Consider the following 12,257-nt stretch of genomic DNA (forward strand, 5'->3'; position numbering starts at 1 on the left):
GAACGTGATTTTGTTCATCCTCTTATGACGAGCCCACACACACACACACACACCAGCAGATATCGGTCTTGTGATCTGTGTGTGGCTACAGCCGGTGTTTTGATATAAACTCTCAGGGCATTCGAGCCACCGAGCCAAACAAAGGAGGGCAGAAGCAGAAAGGTGAAATCTGGAGGAGATGTAGGAAGATTTACACAATCATAACAGCAGCAGAGATTTTAAGGTGATAACTCGGTGTTCGCATCATTTTCTGTGATGCAGTTCAAGTGAAACCAAGATTATAGAGGTTCAGTAACATGCTTCTTACACACTGATATGTATGATTTAGTACTTTACTAGTTTTACTTTAATAATAATTCTTTTATGCGTTGACATAAAACTTCTACTCATAAATGAGTATTTGTATGTTGGTGTATTAGTACTTTTACTTAAGTAAACAATCTAAATACTCCCTCTATCTCTGGTGTTTACCTGAGAGGAGGAGAACGAGGGACTGTAGATAGGGGAGCCCCTGAAGCTGGTCTGAGTTTCACCCCCTTTCCAGCCTGGACTATGGAGACCAGCGTAGTCCGTCATGTCACTGGCCTGTTTGTGCTGCTTCCACCCTGATCAGGGAGAAAAAGACAGATTATGATCTGAAGTATAATCAACTCACACTCAGTCATTCGTTCCTCTATAAAGTTAAATGTCCACAAACAGATTATGACTCTTCTCATAAAACACACACACACACAACATTAAACATTATTCATTTGTTATGACCAGATACCGACTTAGTAATAAGAGGTGATGACAGTGAGCAGTGTTTGCCATGTTTGACTCTAACAAAAGCTTCTATCAGTCGGTTTATCAGCAGCGTGTCGCTGCGATCATCAGGGCCAGACGCTGTGTGACTAAGCAAGACTTCAGCAGATGGTGGAACGTCGCAGCGTCTTGTTGGAAAAAACATCTGTTGGAACAACTTCTCTTTTCATATGTGAGCAGATCATCAGCCCCTGGGCTACAACTTCGCCACCTTAAAAAAATCTATATTCATGTGATACAGATGCATAAAATATGTGTTATTTCCTGCTTTTAAGAGTCTTTCATGACTACACTGTTTGTTTTTACCAAGTTCAAATAGAGATAAATAGCTCAGGTGTCCATGTTGCCCTTTAAAAGACTCATTTTAATGCACTTTTAATAGAAATGACTGAGCTACAAAATCCAGAGTGCCTGTGCAAAAAATAATAAATGTAAATAACTTAATTGGTTTTAATCTGAAATTCCCTCTTTGAGTCTCTGCTGAGATTCAGTGGAAACACAAAAACATAACATTTTGTACTGAAAGGGTGTAACCTGTGAAGGTAATCTATTTAATTTGTATAAGTCAGACTGCTGAAGCCTCTTATTAACTTCAGATCAACTTTGGAATGTAACTGCACAAAACAAAGACTTAATTTGAAAACTGCAACTTTGAAAATAGACTGATCACAAATATGTTTTTGTGCTAGTGAATGTAATACTGTACATTTTCTATTGACATAATGAGGATGTGTGGATACAACATCCAGTTTTCACCACCATCCCATCCGATCTCGCAGTTTGTATTTGTTTTATTTACCTTTTCACAGAAGTTACAAGGTGGAACAGAACAGTTCAGTGTCTGCAGCCTGAATCCAATATTCTGATGTCATATTTGCCTTGCAGAAATGTAATCTCTGTGTAACTTACACTAAAGCCACTTTTTCAATTACACAATCACACTGTAGGCTGTCACTTTAACTCCTTCTATTCACTCTGGTTTCAGTCCACAGCTGTTTGCTTTCATTCTGCAAAATGACCTTGTACTTAGTGACCCACAAGTATCATGTTTTCCACAGTTTTGTAAACGCCTCCTTGTTAATAACACATACTGTACAAATAGTAATGGACAGTGTACAGTATCACTATCATAACCACTCACATACATCCAGCTACCACTGTCCGTTGCCTCTGCTATAAAATGTGGAACCACAGAGCTGAAAGGTTTCGCCAGGGACCTTTTGAGGTGAAGTGAGGAGACCACAAGATGTTGTTCGCTCCAGAGCTCAGTGAGCGAGAGGGATTAAAAGGGAGTAGCAGTAAACAGCTAGGTAATGACAAACATTATCAAGCACCAGCTTTCCTACCAGTGAATACTCAACCCAAGCAACATAGATTCAGCTGTAAACACATGTGCACAGAGAATGCACATTACTATGGATCTGCCAAAAGTATAAAAGAGGCTTAAGGCGGTTAACTAATCTCTCCCGAAATTATCAAGACATGATCTGAATAAAGATCATTTGCTGTAAAGACGCCGTTGAGCTCAAACGAGTTTGCAGCGCTGGTCCTCACTACCATTGCCATTGTCCTGTTTGTTTACACCCCAAACAACAAACAGCACCTTCAGGGTAGAGTCACAGTTCAGCATTTGCATTAGCACCCCCATCGGAAACATGAAAAACACCGGTGCTGACAACATTTGGAATGACACATTTTGCTACTCAAGCAGACGTCGAACACTGCTCCTATCGCTGGAAGTGATTTGATGAATGATGGTTTAAACTAGACTGGATGATAGTGAATATGCAGAAAGTTTGAAATGTTGAAATGCATCATCATTACACAGATTTAAAAGCCAACAAACCTCGTAGGAGTTTATTATTTTAGATTATTTCACCCAGCTATGACAATAAAAACAGCTTCACTGTATTTCAGCCTCTGATGACCATGGAAACAGCAAAAACACACCATAACACCAAAACCAATGGCTGACAGGCGTGTCATAATAGACGTTTACCATAAATGAGATCACGATCAACTGCATTTAAAAACTGTAAACAGTGATAAAGAACACTGTGATCTCAGCTTTCACTGTGAGCATCCATCATCTCAAAATCACCCGAAAGGCCAAGCTACTCCAACTGAAACTAATCCAGTTAACTCTCCCGACCCAGAGGGCCTGCTCAGGCCTCTCCCACTCAAGTTTTTACAGTGTTGAATATCACCTAATACCCACTGTATTTGTAAGGGGGTATTCTCTCATGAGAAAACCACTCCATGATGATGAGAGGGGAGCAGGACGGCACGATGCAGACACACACGGGAGCAAAGTGTTGTGTCAAACTTCAAAAGCATTCCTGGTCGATTACAAATTCCTGCCTGAAAACATCCTCCTGAAAAACACACATCAGAGTCAGTTGGAGTAACTGTAGCACTAAAATACTAGTTACTGCTCGTTACTGCTTCAAAAAGGCCCCTGGGAGACCTACATACAAGCAAACAGCTTCAGGTGCACGATTGGAGGAGAATTTCGAAGACGTCTTGTTGATCCGATGATGGACAGAAACCCCCGGTCAGAGGGTAAAGGTAAAGGTGTTAAAGGGAAAATTTAGATTTGCAATCAGGAAATCTGCTATGGGAAAGATAAAGGTTGAAGCTCTCTGAGGCCTCATGCAGGAACAACTTTGTACGTTTTACAAAACTCTTTAAACTGCTGAAAAATGGTCCCGGATGCTGAGTTGGAGGTGGGTGTTCATCAGATTTGATCAATATCTTAGTCAACACTAACATAAACATCTGCAGTTTCACAACAATGTTGAACAAGAGTTAAAAGAGGAATCTGGCTGTGGAGCTTCGAGTCTGCTGTCAGAAATCAGCCAACAAAAACAGAACAAATATAACAAAGAGGAGCCAAACAACTAGAAATAGGATTACCACACCAGTGATGTTTCAGTTTCCATGCATGTCCGACCATGTCTGTTCTGAGCCTGGGTCTAAATGGACGTTTTGTGCCAGATGTATTAAAACTCCCTTCAGGTGTCCTGAGATGTTTTCCTAAAAGAAGTCTCAGTAGGCCTGCCCTTTGACCTTTGACCACTAAAATGTAGTAATTTTATCTGTAGTTAAAATAAACATTTGCACCAAATTTAAAGAAATTCCTTCAAGGTGCTGCTAAAATATCCCACTAACCCTTCGAATTACCAAACAAACATAAACCACAGAGGCATAAAAAATTAGGAGGTGATGGTTCTGCAAGAAGTCAGAGGCTAAAAAACATCAACAGCAGTAAAAACACTGTATGAGGAGGTCAAAGGGAAGGTGATGTTCCACTGTTGTGTGTGATGATACTGGATGAAGAACCCCCATAACCTCCATTAGCCAAAGGACGAAGAGATTTTTCCTAATTCCCTTAAACATGGATTGAACAAATCTAGCTGTGACTGAATCTACTGGACGTCTCACCCTGGGAGTTAAGGAACTGGCAAAGCATTAACTGAAAACATAACTAATCTGTTATTCTTTAATCAGGTTCTAGATCTACAGTAGATCTACGATACCCTTGAGCTCTGTCCTCTTACGGACTGATGAGAACACTTTGTCATCATCTTTGACTGAATCACTGACTTTTAAACTTCTAAAAGTGTGATTGTATTTAGATGTTTTAACTTCATCTTGAGTTTCACCGTTGTGAGCGGTCTGTTCTACTTCGTCTTTAATGAAATGCCTCCACCTCATGCACACTTGCAAACATAGAGTCTGTCACAAACACATGTACTCTTTTTTCTCAGGTGGAGATTCCCACAGTCAGTGGCTGCTTCAATCCTTCAGTCTGGTTCTCTGTGTCTGCACCCTGAACTCAGCTCTACAGTCTCTGTACGAGCACAGTTATGTAAAGGTTCTGTGCACCGAGGATGTGTCTGAAATATCTGCTCCAACCCAACACGGTGGAGCTCAATGGTTTTGTGTTGCAGTTATTTGAGCTACAAGCTAACACCAGCATGTCAACATGTAGTTTGGCTGGACTGACCCCTTCGATTGGTCTTACCTGACAGGTGTGTGTTGCCCTTGTGGCTGAGGCCGTTGGTGTGGAGCGAGGCAGACCGGGACAGCGGTGCACAGCGGGTAGGAACAGGAACAAAGGTGGGGTCCAAATCCAGAATCAGTTGGTTCAACTGCTCTATGGACTCATCAATGTCTGTGGTTAACGATGCCAGTTCATCTTCTTGGCACGGTGAAGTGTGATTAGTGTTTTGTGTGAAGCTGTGTGTGCCATTTTCATCCATCAGACCTCTCTGCACTGCTTCCCTGCTGCTGAATCCTCGAGGTGGTGTATCAGGAGCTACCAGAGGTGGCGGCCTGTCTTTTCCCATTCTTTTTGGCCTCTCCTTCCCACCCACTGCAGTGAAGTTGTTGTGGGTGAGATCCACCATCTGCTGCTGTCGTACCCAGGAGTGTGTTGAATACTCAGTTTGGTCTGATCTCTGAGTTTCAGGTAAATTCTCCAAGGACAAGGAGCCGATACTGCTAGAGTTCAGCATGTCTGACACTGGAGCAGCTACATCATCTACTTCATCCTCATCATCCAGTATATCAGTCTCCCTCTCGCTGGATTCAGCCTCTCCATTAATAGTGTGTCCCAGACCAGACTCTTCTCCCACCATCTCCTCTCCCCCTCCAAGTGCAGCAAGCTCAGACATGACCTCCAGAAGCGGCTGAGCAATCTCAAAATCCAACCCAGGGAGCTGCCTTCCTGGATGGGTACCCTTGTCCCGTGCAGCCCCTCTCTTCTGCCTGGCTTCAGTCAGCCTCTGTGAGGCGACGGACAGGCCTGAATCGCTGCTGGCAGACGGAGCTCGGTCACTGTAGCTGGGGCTGCTGCTCGTAAGGGGGAAACAAAATCCTTCTTCACTACTCCTCTCCCTCACTCTGGCATACAAACTCCCATTTCCAGGGTCCAAGACATGAGGTGGAGCTGCAGAGATAAAATCACTGTGGTCACTAAAAGGTCTGAAGCAAAGATGTTGGTTTCAGAAGAAGAAGAGAGAAGAAACACCTTTATTTGTCATTTGTTACAGATGAAATTGGTCCTCTGCATTTAACCCATCCCCCTGGGGGAGCAGTGGGCAGCTACATGCAGCGCCCAGGGAGCTAGCACCTGGTGTCTGTGACGGGGTTTAAACCCCGAACCTTCTGTATCTCAGGCCAATGATCTACTCATCGAGCCACCAGGCCACAACAGAGGGGACACGATAACATTAGGTGTCCTTCAACCAAAAAACTCACGTGTAGATCATATTAAATGACAGAAATGACCTTCTTTTATTGATATTCAACTCTAGCATTGGTTTTGAAGTGATTAAACAGTGTCATTTGTTAATGACATTTTAAATTAAGATTAGATTTAGATTGATGTATTGATTAAGATAATTAATAATTGATATTTATTTCAGCACGGATTCCACTGATCAGTGGTTTAGGATGGTTTGCATGTGTCATGAGAGCCAAAAACCACGGTAAAGCTTCATTCACTTGAGTAAAAAAGATTGTTATTCAAATTCTGGATTAATGATTTACTATGTAAAATGTAAAAAAAGAAGCAAATATTCACATTTGAAAAACTGAAACAAAATAATTTCTTAAATCTCATCTTGAATATACAGTAAATTAAACTGTTTTTCCCAGAGAGCAGCACCATCAATCAGGGACTTCCTGTACAATATGTCTCCCTAGAGGCAAACTGAGGGCAAGAGTTTCCAAATCCTGAAGCCTGAGGATGATGTAGAGGAGTTTATTTTTCATCAACTCCTCTCTTCTCTCATCAGGATTATGGCAGCTGCACAATAAGAGGATATTCTCAGTGTGTATGACTCCATACCTGCAGCACTAACGTATACGATTCATTATGACTCACACACACAGCACAGGTAATCACTCCAGACACACTCCGTGTCGATAACACAGAGGCCCTTTGTGTGGGGACGCATACGTGTGTTCTTCAGTATGTGAGTGTGTATCATGCAAAGGACGTGTCAGTCACACGGTAGATGTCTACCTGAGTTCAGAGAAATGATTGCATGTTCAAACACACGTGCACAAAGTTTTGTTATACTTTAACTGAATGCAGCAATCACACGTTCACAATTCACTTATTAAATGATGACAATTGAACAATCATTCAACAAGTGTGTTGTTGTTCACAAATGTCAGTTTCCCCTTTTCTAGTTTCTCAATTATGAGGTTTAGCAGCATTTTTCTTTTTTGTCATTTATAATATTAAACTGTTGTTGGACAAAACATGTTACTTAAAGGGAAATATACAAAAAGTTGTTGTAAGAAGTAAGAAGTTCCTGCTCAATAAAGGTTGTTACACTTAGATAAGACAAGTACAGTGAATACACACAGTCCATGCCAGGGCTACATGAGCACAAGCTCCAGTGCATAGAGGCAATAAAACTCAAATACCAGACACGCATGGTAAAACCTCACAGCTGGTCTAATTAGTCTCACACACAGAGAGATGCACAGATGTGTCGTACACTCACAAATGGGTAAACTTACTGTGTAACCTTCACAATACTGTAAAAACCTCTGCTAAAAGACACACACATGCAAACTAGCATCAAACAGCAGCTTACTTCACTGGCAGTCAGAAGGAAACTTTCGCTGTTCCCTCCACAGTCTAGAAACAGGATGGAAAAGCTCGCCGAAGTCTTACTTTGCAATCAGAGGAAGAGGAAAAGAGAAACAGATGACAAGCAGACAGGAAAGCGGGGGCAAGGACGGGGACAGAATGACAAGGATGAGGAGAAAGAAGAGGGGAGAGTAAAAGGACCAGCTTAGTTGAAGTCTCTCTTTCCTCCTGAGCTGTCGTCCTCTCAGTCTCTCAGGCCGCCACAGGAAGACGAGCAAAGAACATTCTTTCTCTTAAGGTGCAAACAGCCCCCCGGTGTCCTCCCCACTGCCTCCCACTCTCTGTTTCCCCTCTCTCATGTCACTCCTTCTAGTTTGCTCCTTCCCTGCAGTCTAAATCCCCGCCTTCACCGTCACAGATTAGCCTTTGCTTTGCCTCGTCCCCCCCCGCCTTTCTTTCCTCCCCCTGCATCCTGTCCCAGCTGACACAGGTAAGTAAGGCTGTGGAGAGAGAGCGTGTGCACTCATGCACTTTTATGTCAACGGGGAAGGAAACTGAAGGGTGGATCATTCACTAGACTAACAGCACACACACACGCAGGTGAAGCTCACATAATGCACTTTCAAGGAAAGAATACACAAAGCACAAGGACCTTGAGCTGGCCAAATATGGAGAGGGGAATGTAAACATGGGGGCGGGTTCTGGAGAGACTTGGTGCAGAAGGGGGATGGGGACACTTCGGACAAATTGCAACCTGCAACTTGAACCTGAAAGCAACGCTCAGAGCTAAAAAGAGGGAGACAAGATAAAGGGGCAAGCAAACAGGTAGAAGATGTGGAGATGGAGTGAGAGAACAAAGGGAGGGCAGACTACCAGGGTAAAGTAGTAAAGTAGAACCACCTGTGGTTGAAAACAACATTCTTCAACTGGCTGTGCTGCTGGCTGGCTGGCAGCCTCATTACATGTGCATGCATGTGTGCTGGTGGTTAAAGAAATGGCCATGTGTGTTTGCGATCATGTGAGGCTCTGTCTATATGTGTGTTTTCTGCATTTCTTCCCCAGTGATCAGTCTATTCTAAATTACACAGCAGGATGGAGCAGATTTAGCGATGGCATTAAAACAGCTGGAGCTGAAGCCTCAACCGCTGGTTGAAAAACGAGTGCTTCAGCCGCCTGGACGTGTGTTTTTGTGTTTTGCTGTTTTTCTGTGTGTGTCAACAGTTGTTATAAATAAATGGGAACTCGACACTTGAAAAAACAGCCGCCCCCAAATACAAGGCTCTGGTCTGGCTGCTGTCTAGATGATTGTCGTTACGCCCATTGCAAGGAACGTCAAACAGGGCTTTGTGACCACAACAGTTGTGAGCTGTCATACTGATAACCAGACAATTACCCACAAGATAAATGACAGCCAAGGCCAGAGTCCGACAACCTCAGAGACCGGACCTGCACCCATACAACCTCTGAACAGTAGCCAGAGATGCATAAATTTACATGTTTGGTCACACAGGAACAGAAAAACACACAGAGTTATGACATGTTATCATGTCTAAAGTTGCTGTGACTAACATTTTATCAAACCCCAACATCTAGCAGACACAGGACAAAGTGATTATCCCATTAGAGATGTGTTTGTGTCCACCCAATGAATGTACGTCCAACCAAAATTGCCTCTCTGCTGCTTGGTGCCATTAAACCAAAAAGCTAAAAGCTAAAAGCTAGAAGCTAAAAGGGGCTAAAAAGTGGGTTGTGACATTTTGATTAATTCTGTGAAAAATACAGGTTTGAATAACTTAATCATGGCTATAATAACTAAAGTATTATAACCATGGTTTATCCCATTTGAAAACTATGTAACGATGCAAGTAGAGGTGAATTTGCAGAAAAAGATCAACTGGATCTGTAGCTTCTCTTTACAGATTTTTAGAGTTTATATATAGCATATATATATATATATATATATATATATATATATATATATAATATATAATGATTGCTGTGAGAGACTAAACACAACCATAAAAAGGTTTAATAATGCTGTAGTCTCGCTGAATTTTGCAGTTTAGGTGTATAGAAACATAATTTAAGGAGACAGAGGTGGGATTGATTTTATTTATATCTGTTTGCACAACATTGGTTATGTATTGTAACCCCAGCTCCATGAGTCCATGAATAGTAGTAGCATTGGAAGCAAGATTTGTTTTTATTACTTTTGGGTAGAAATGCTTTGGTTTGGTACTAACTGTATCCTTTGTTGTTTTATAGTTTCACTTTTGGAAAACCGCACATTTTGAAGAAACAAAGTGAATTAGCAGATGCACCTGTGCAGCAGTGGATCTATAGAACCTATTAAATATTTGTATGAGATAAATCTGGAAATGTTCAGCTGTATTGCTCATTTTGAGCAAAAATTAATGCAATCAATCGACTTATGAAGAGCAAAAAATAAACCCTGAAACAATCCAACAAACACCAAAGTAAAGTACATGTGAGGCATGAAGGAGATACAATACAAAAAACTTGTAATGTCCTTTAAATGTCTGAACTAAGCGCTGATATTCAGGTTTTCCTAAGAATGCTATGTGTCTGGACTGAAGTGAAGATCAACAATAAGTTAGAGCAGATACGTTTAGTTGTCTGTTTAGTTTCCTGTCTAACTGAAAGGAAGGGGGAAGTGTTTGGAAAAAAGAAAACACTGAAATTCACCATACCTGCTTCAAGAGAAGACGTTTCCTGATAGGAGTCTCGTCTGACCAAAGGGTCCAATGTGTCGTAGTCCACCGTCACCAAGGGTCCATTGTGCCACAGCTCTCTGCCTGGAAATAGAAATGACAACTGGCCCATCAGACACAAAAGCAGCGATCAGGAGCCACGTAAAGGACGACAACACACACACAGACACACAACACAGTAACATCAGCTGATTCCCATGTTTGATTCAAATCAAAATGTGTTGATTCTGTTTACCTGCTCGTCATTATCTGTGTCTGTGTCTGAGTGTGTGTGTGTGTGTCTGCCCTGGTTTCCACGCCTGCTGCGTACAGTATCTGTAATCTGAATTCCAGTCAGATGTGTGTGTGTGATAACCACTCATATTGCTTCCTGTTGAGAGGCGAGGAGTGTGATTGTACGTGCAGAAGGCCAGTGTGTCTGGCATGTCCTGGAGTATAACACTGCCCCCGCATGGATGATACTGTGGTGAACTTGATGATGAACTTTTTCATCATGAGCAGTGATTGTGTGTGTTGCTGTGTGTAGGTGTTTGATGCTTCAGATTGAGTCACTTCTGTCTCCTCTGCTTGAGTTGAGAGACACAATAAGGTTTAGTTCTTACAGCTTTAGTGAACTTGTAGCCCAAATAATTTGTCACTGCATGTTGTACATGAGTTCAGGTGTTTGCAGGCTTCACTCACGTCTTTTCAACCAGCAGAGAACTGGTTTTGTTCTCGTTTGGGAACTAATGTCTGAGCATCAGAAGCAAAAAAGTCCAATTGGAGCACAGTTTGATCCAGAAGGGGGCAGTGAGGTACCAAAAGGCTGTCTGACACCAACAAACAACAAAAGGAGGAGAATGGAGCCTGGTTGCTGGAAGACATCGGCTGAATTGAGAAGCAAGACTGGTTCAAGAACAAGTTCTCTGTTGGTTGAAAAGCCAGCTTAGAGCACTGGTTCCCAGCATGGGTGTTGGGACTCCCACAAATAGTCCGAGATAAATTTGAGATGTCATTAGACGCTTGAAGAGAGAAAACAACATATTTGTGCAACACAAAGTATTGTTTGATTTTTCCTTTAACCTTTTATCTTCTTTCCTTTTTCTTTTCTCCATTAATATATAATCAAATCCACATTTCTACTCCACCTTCACTGAGTTTACATTTTGTTAGTCATGGTTTTCACTTTCATTTCCTTTGTATTTGCTTTATTGCTTCAGTAAAAGCATGAATATAGGATCACAGGCCACTTTGATCTAGACTTGAATATGTCAGTGATGAATCGTATAAAATTTGGTTCAGGTGTTCGTGGGCTGCAGAGGATGAATGGTAATGAGCATTCTCAGCTCCTGTATCTGGTGACACCAGTAGATTCACATTTGTTGATATGAGAGCAGAAATAGATGCACTGCTGTGACATCAGCTGCATATATTTACAGAACTCTCTGTAATGGACGTTTCCTGTAGCATCGTCATCAGATCAAAATTTTACATTTATCATTATTTACTGTGATAATCTGTTAAAGAAAAGGGAAAAATCTGTTTTGACAGTCTACCTGTGATTTTTTCAGGACTCTCGGACAGAAACAGCTCCACTTTTCCATCTTCTGGGAATCGAGGATCTAGAATATTATATGGGATAAAGATCAGACAGCTTGAGAATTGATTTTACTGGGCGTGTTCCTATCTGTAATTCACACCTGCACAGCTGATACCAGCTTCAAGGTTAGTTCAGGTATTTACATTGGTGGAGAGAAGATAGCAGCAAAGAGATTTATGGGTTACAGATAAAGAGTGATAAGTGAAAACAGCAGTTTGGCAGCAGCAGGTCAAGTATCTTACCTTCACTGGCACAGTCGAGGTCGGCCTTTGAGAAAGTGAGGGTGTGTCCGTGCACGAGACCCGTATGAAACTGGAGACGGAAGACGACCTGACGACTGGATGACCGGCTGTTTTTATCATAACAAACCATCTGAAATCAGAAAACACAGAATCTGCTCCACTACCTCATGCTGAATGATTAATGCCTATAAACCAAAAGGTAAATATAAACAGTTTGTGATTTGTTCATGTAAATTATTTTATTTTAGTATTTATCACATCACAATGCAAGAATTTGTCATTTAAGA

At 41.8% G+C, this 12,257-nt stretch overlaps 1 protein-coding gene across 2 annotated transcripts in view; it reads right to left on the bottom strand.

Annotated features, from left to right (window-relative positions):
* The window catches only part of si:ch211-191a24.3 (tensin-3), a 37,823-nt gene that overhangs the window by 18,380 nt on the left and 7,186 nt on the right, over nucleotides 1–12,257 (bottom strand). For both annotated transcript variants that reach the window (XM_026344987.1, XM_026344986.1), the window contains exons 10-14: nucleotides 11,971–12,100; nucleotides 11,685–11,750; nucleotides 10,129–10,233; nucleotides 4,832–5,758; nucleotides 472–605 (exon numbers count right to left, since the gene is read on the bottom strand). In XM_026344987.1, coding sequence (XP_026200772.1) covers nucleotides 472–605; nucleotides 4,832–5,758; nucleotides 10,129–10,233; nucleotides 11,685–11,750; nucleotides 11,971–12,100 — 1,362 coding nt within the window. The remainder of the gene's footprint in view (nucleotides 1–471; nucleotides 606–4,831; nucleotides 5,759–10,128; nucleotides 10,234–11,684; nucleotides 11,751–11,970; nucleotides 12,101–12,257) is intronic.

This window comes from Anabas testudineus, chromosome 4 (genome assembly GCF_900324465.2).
Source record: "Anabas testudineus chromosome 4, fAnaTes1.2, whole genome shotgun sequence".
Lineage (NCBI taxonomy): Eukaryota > Metazoa > Chordata > Actinopteri > Anabantiformes > Anabantidae > Anabas > Anabas testudineus.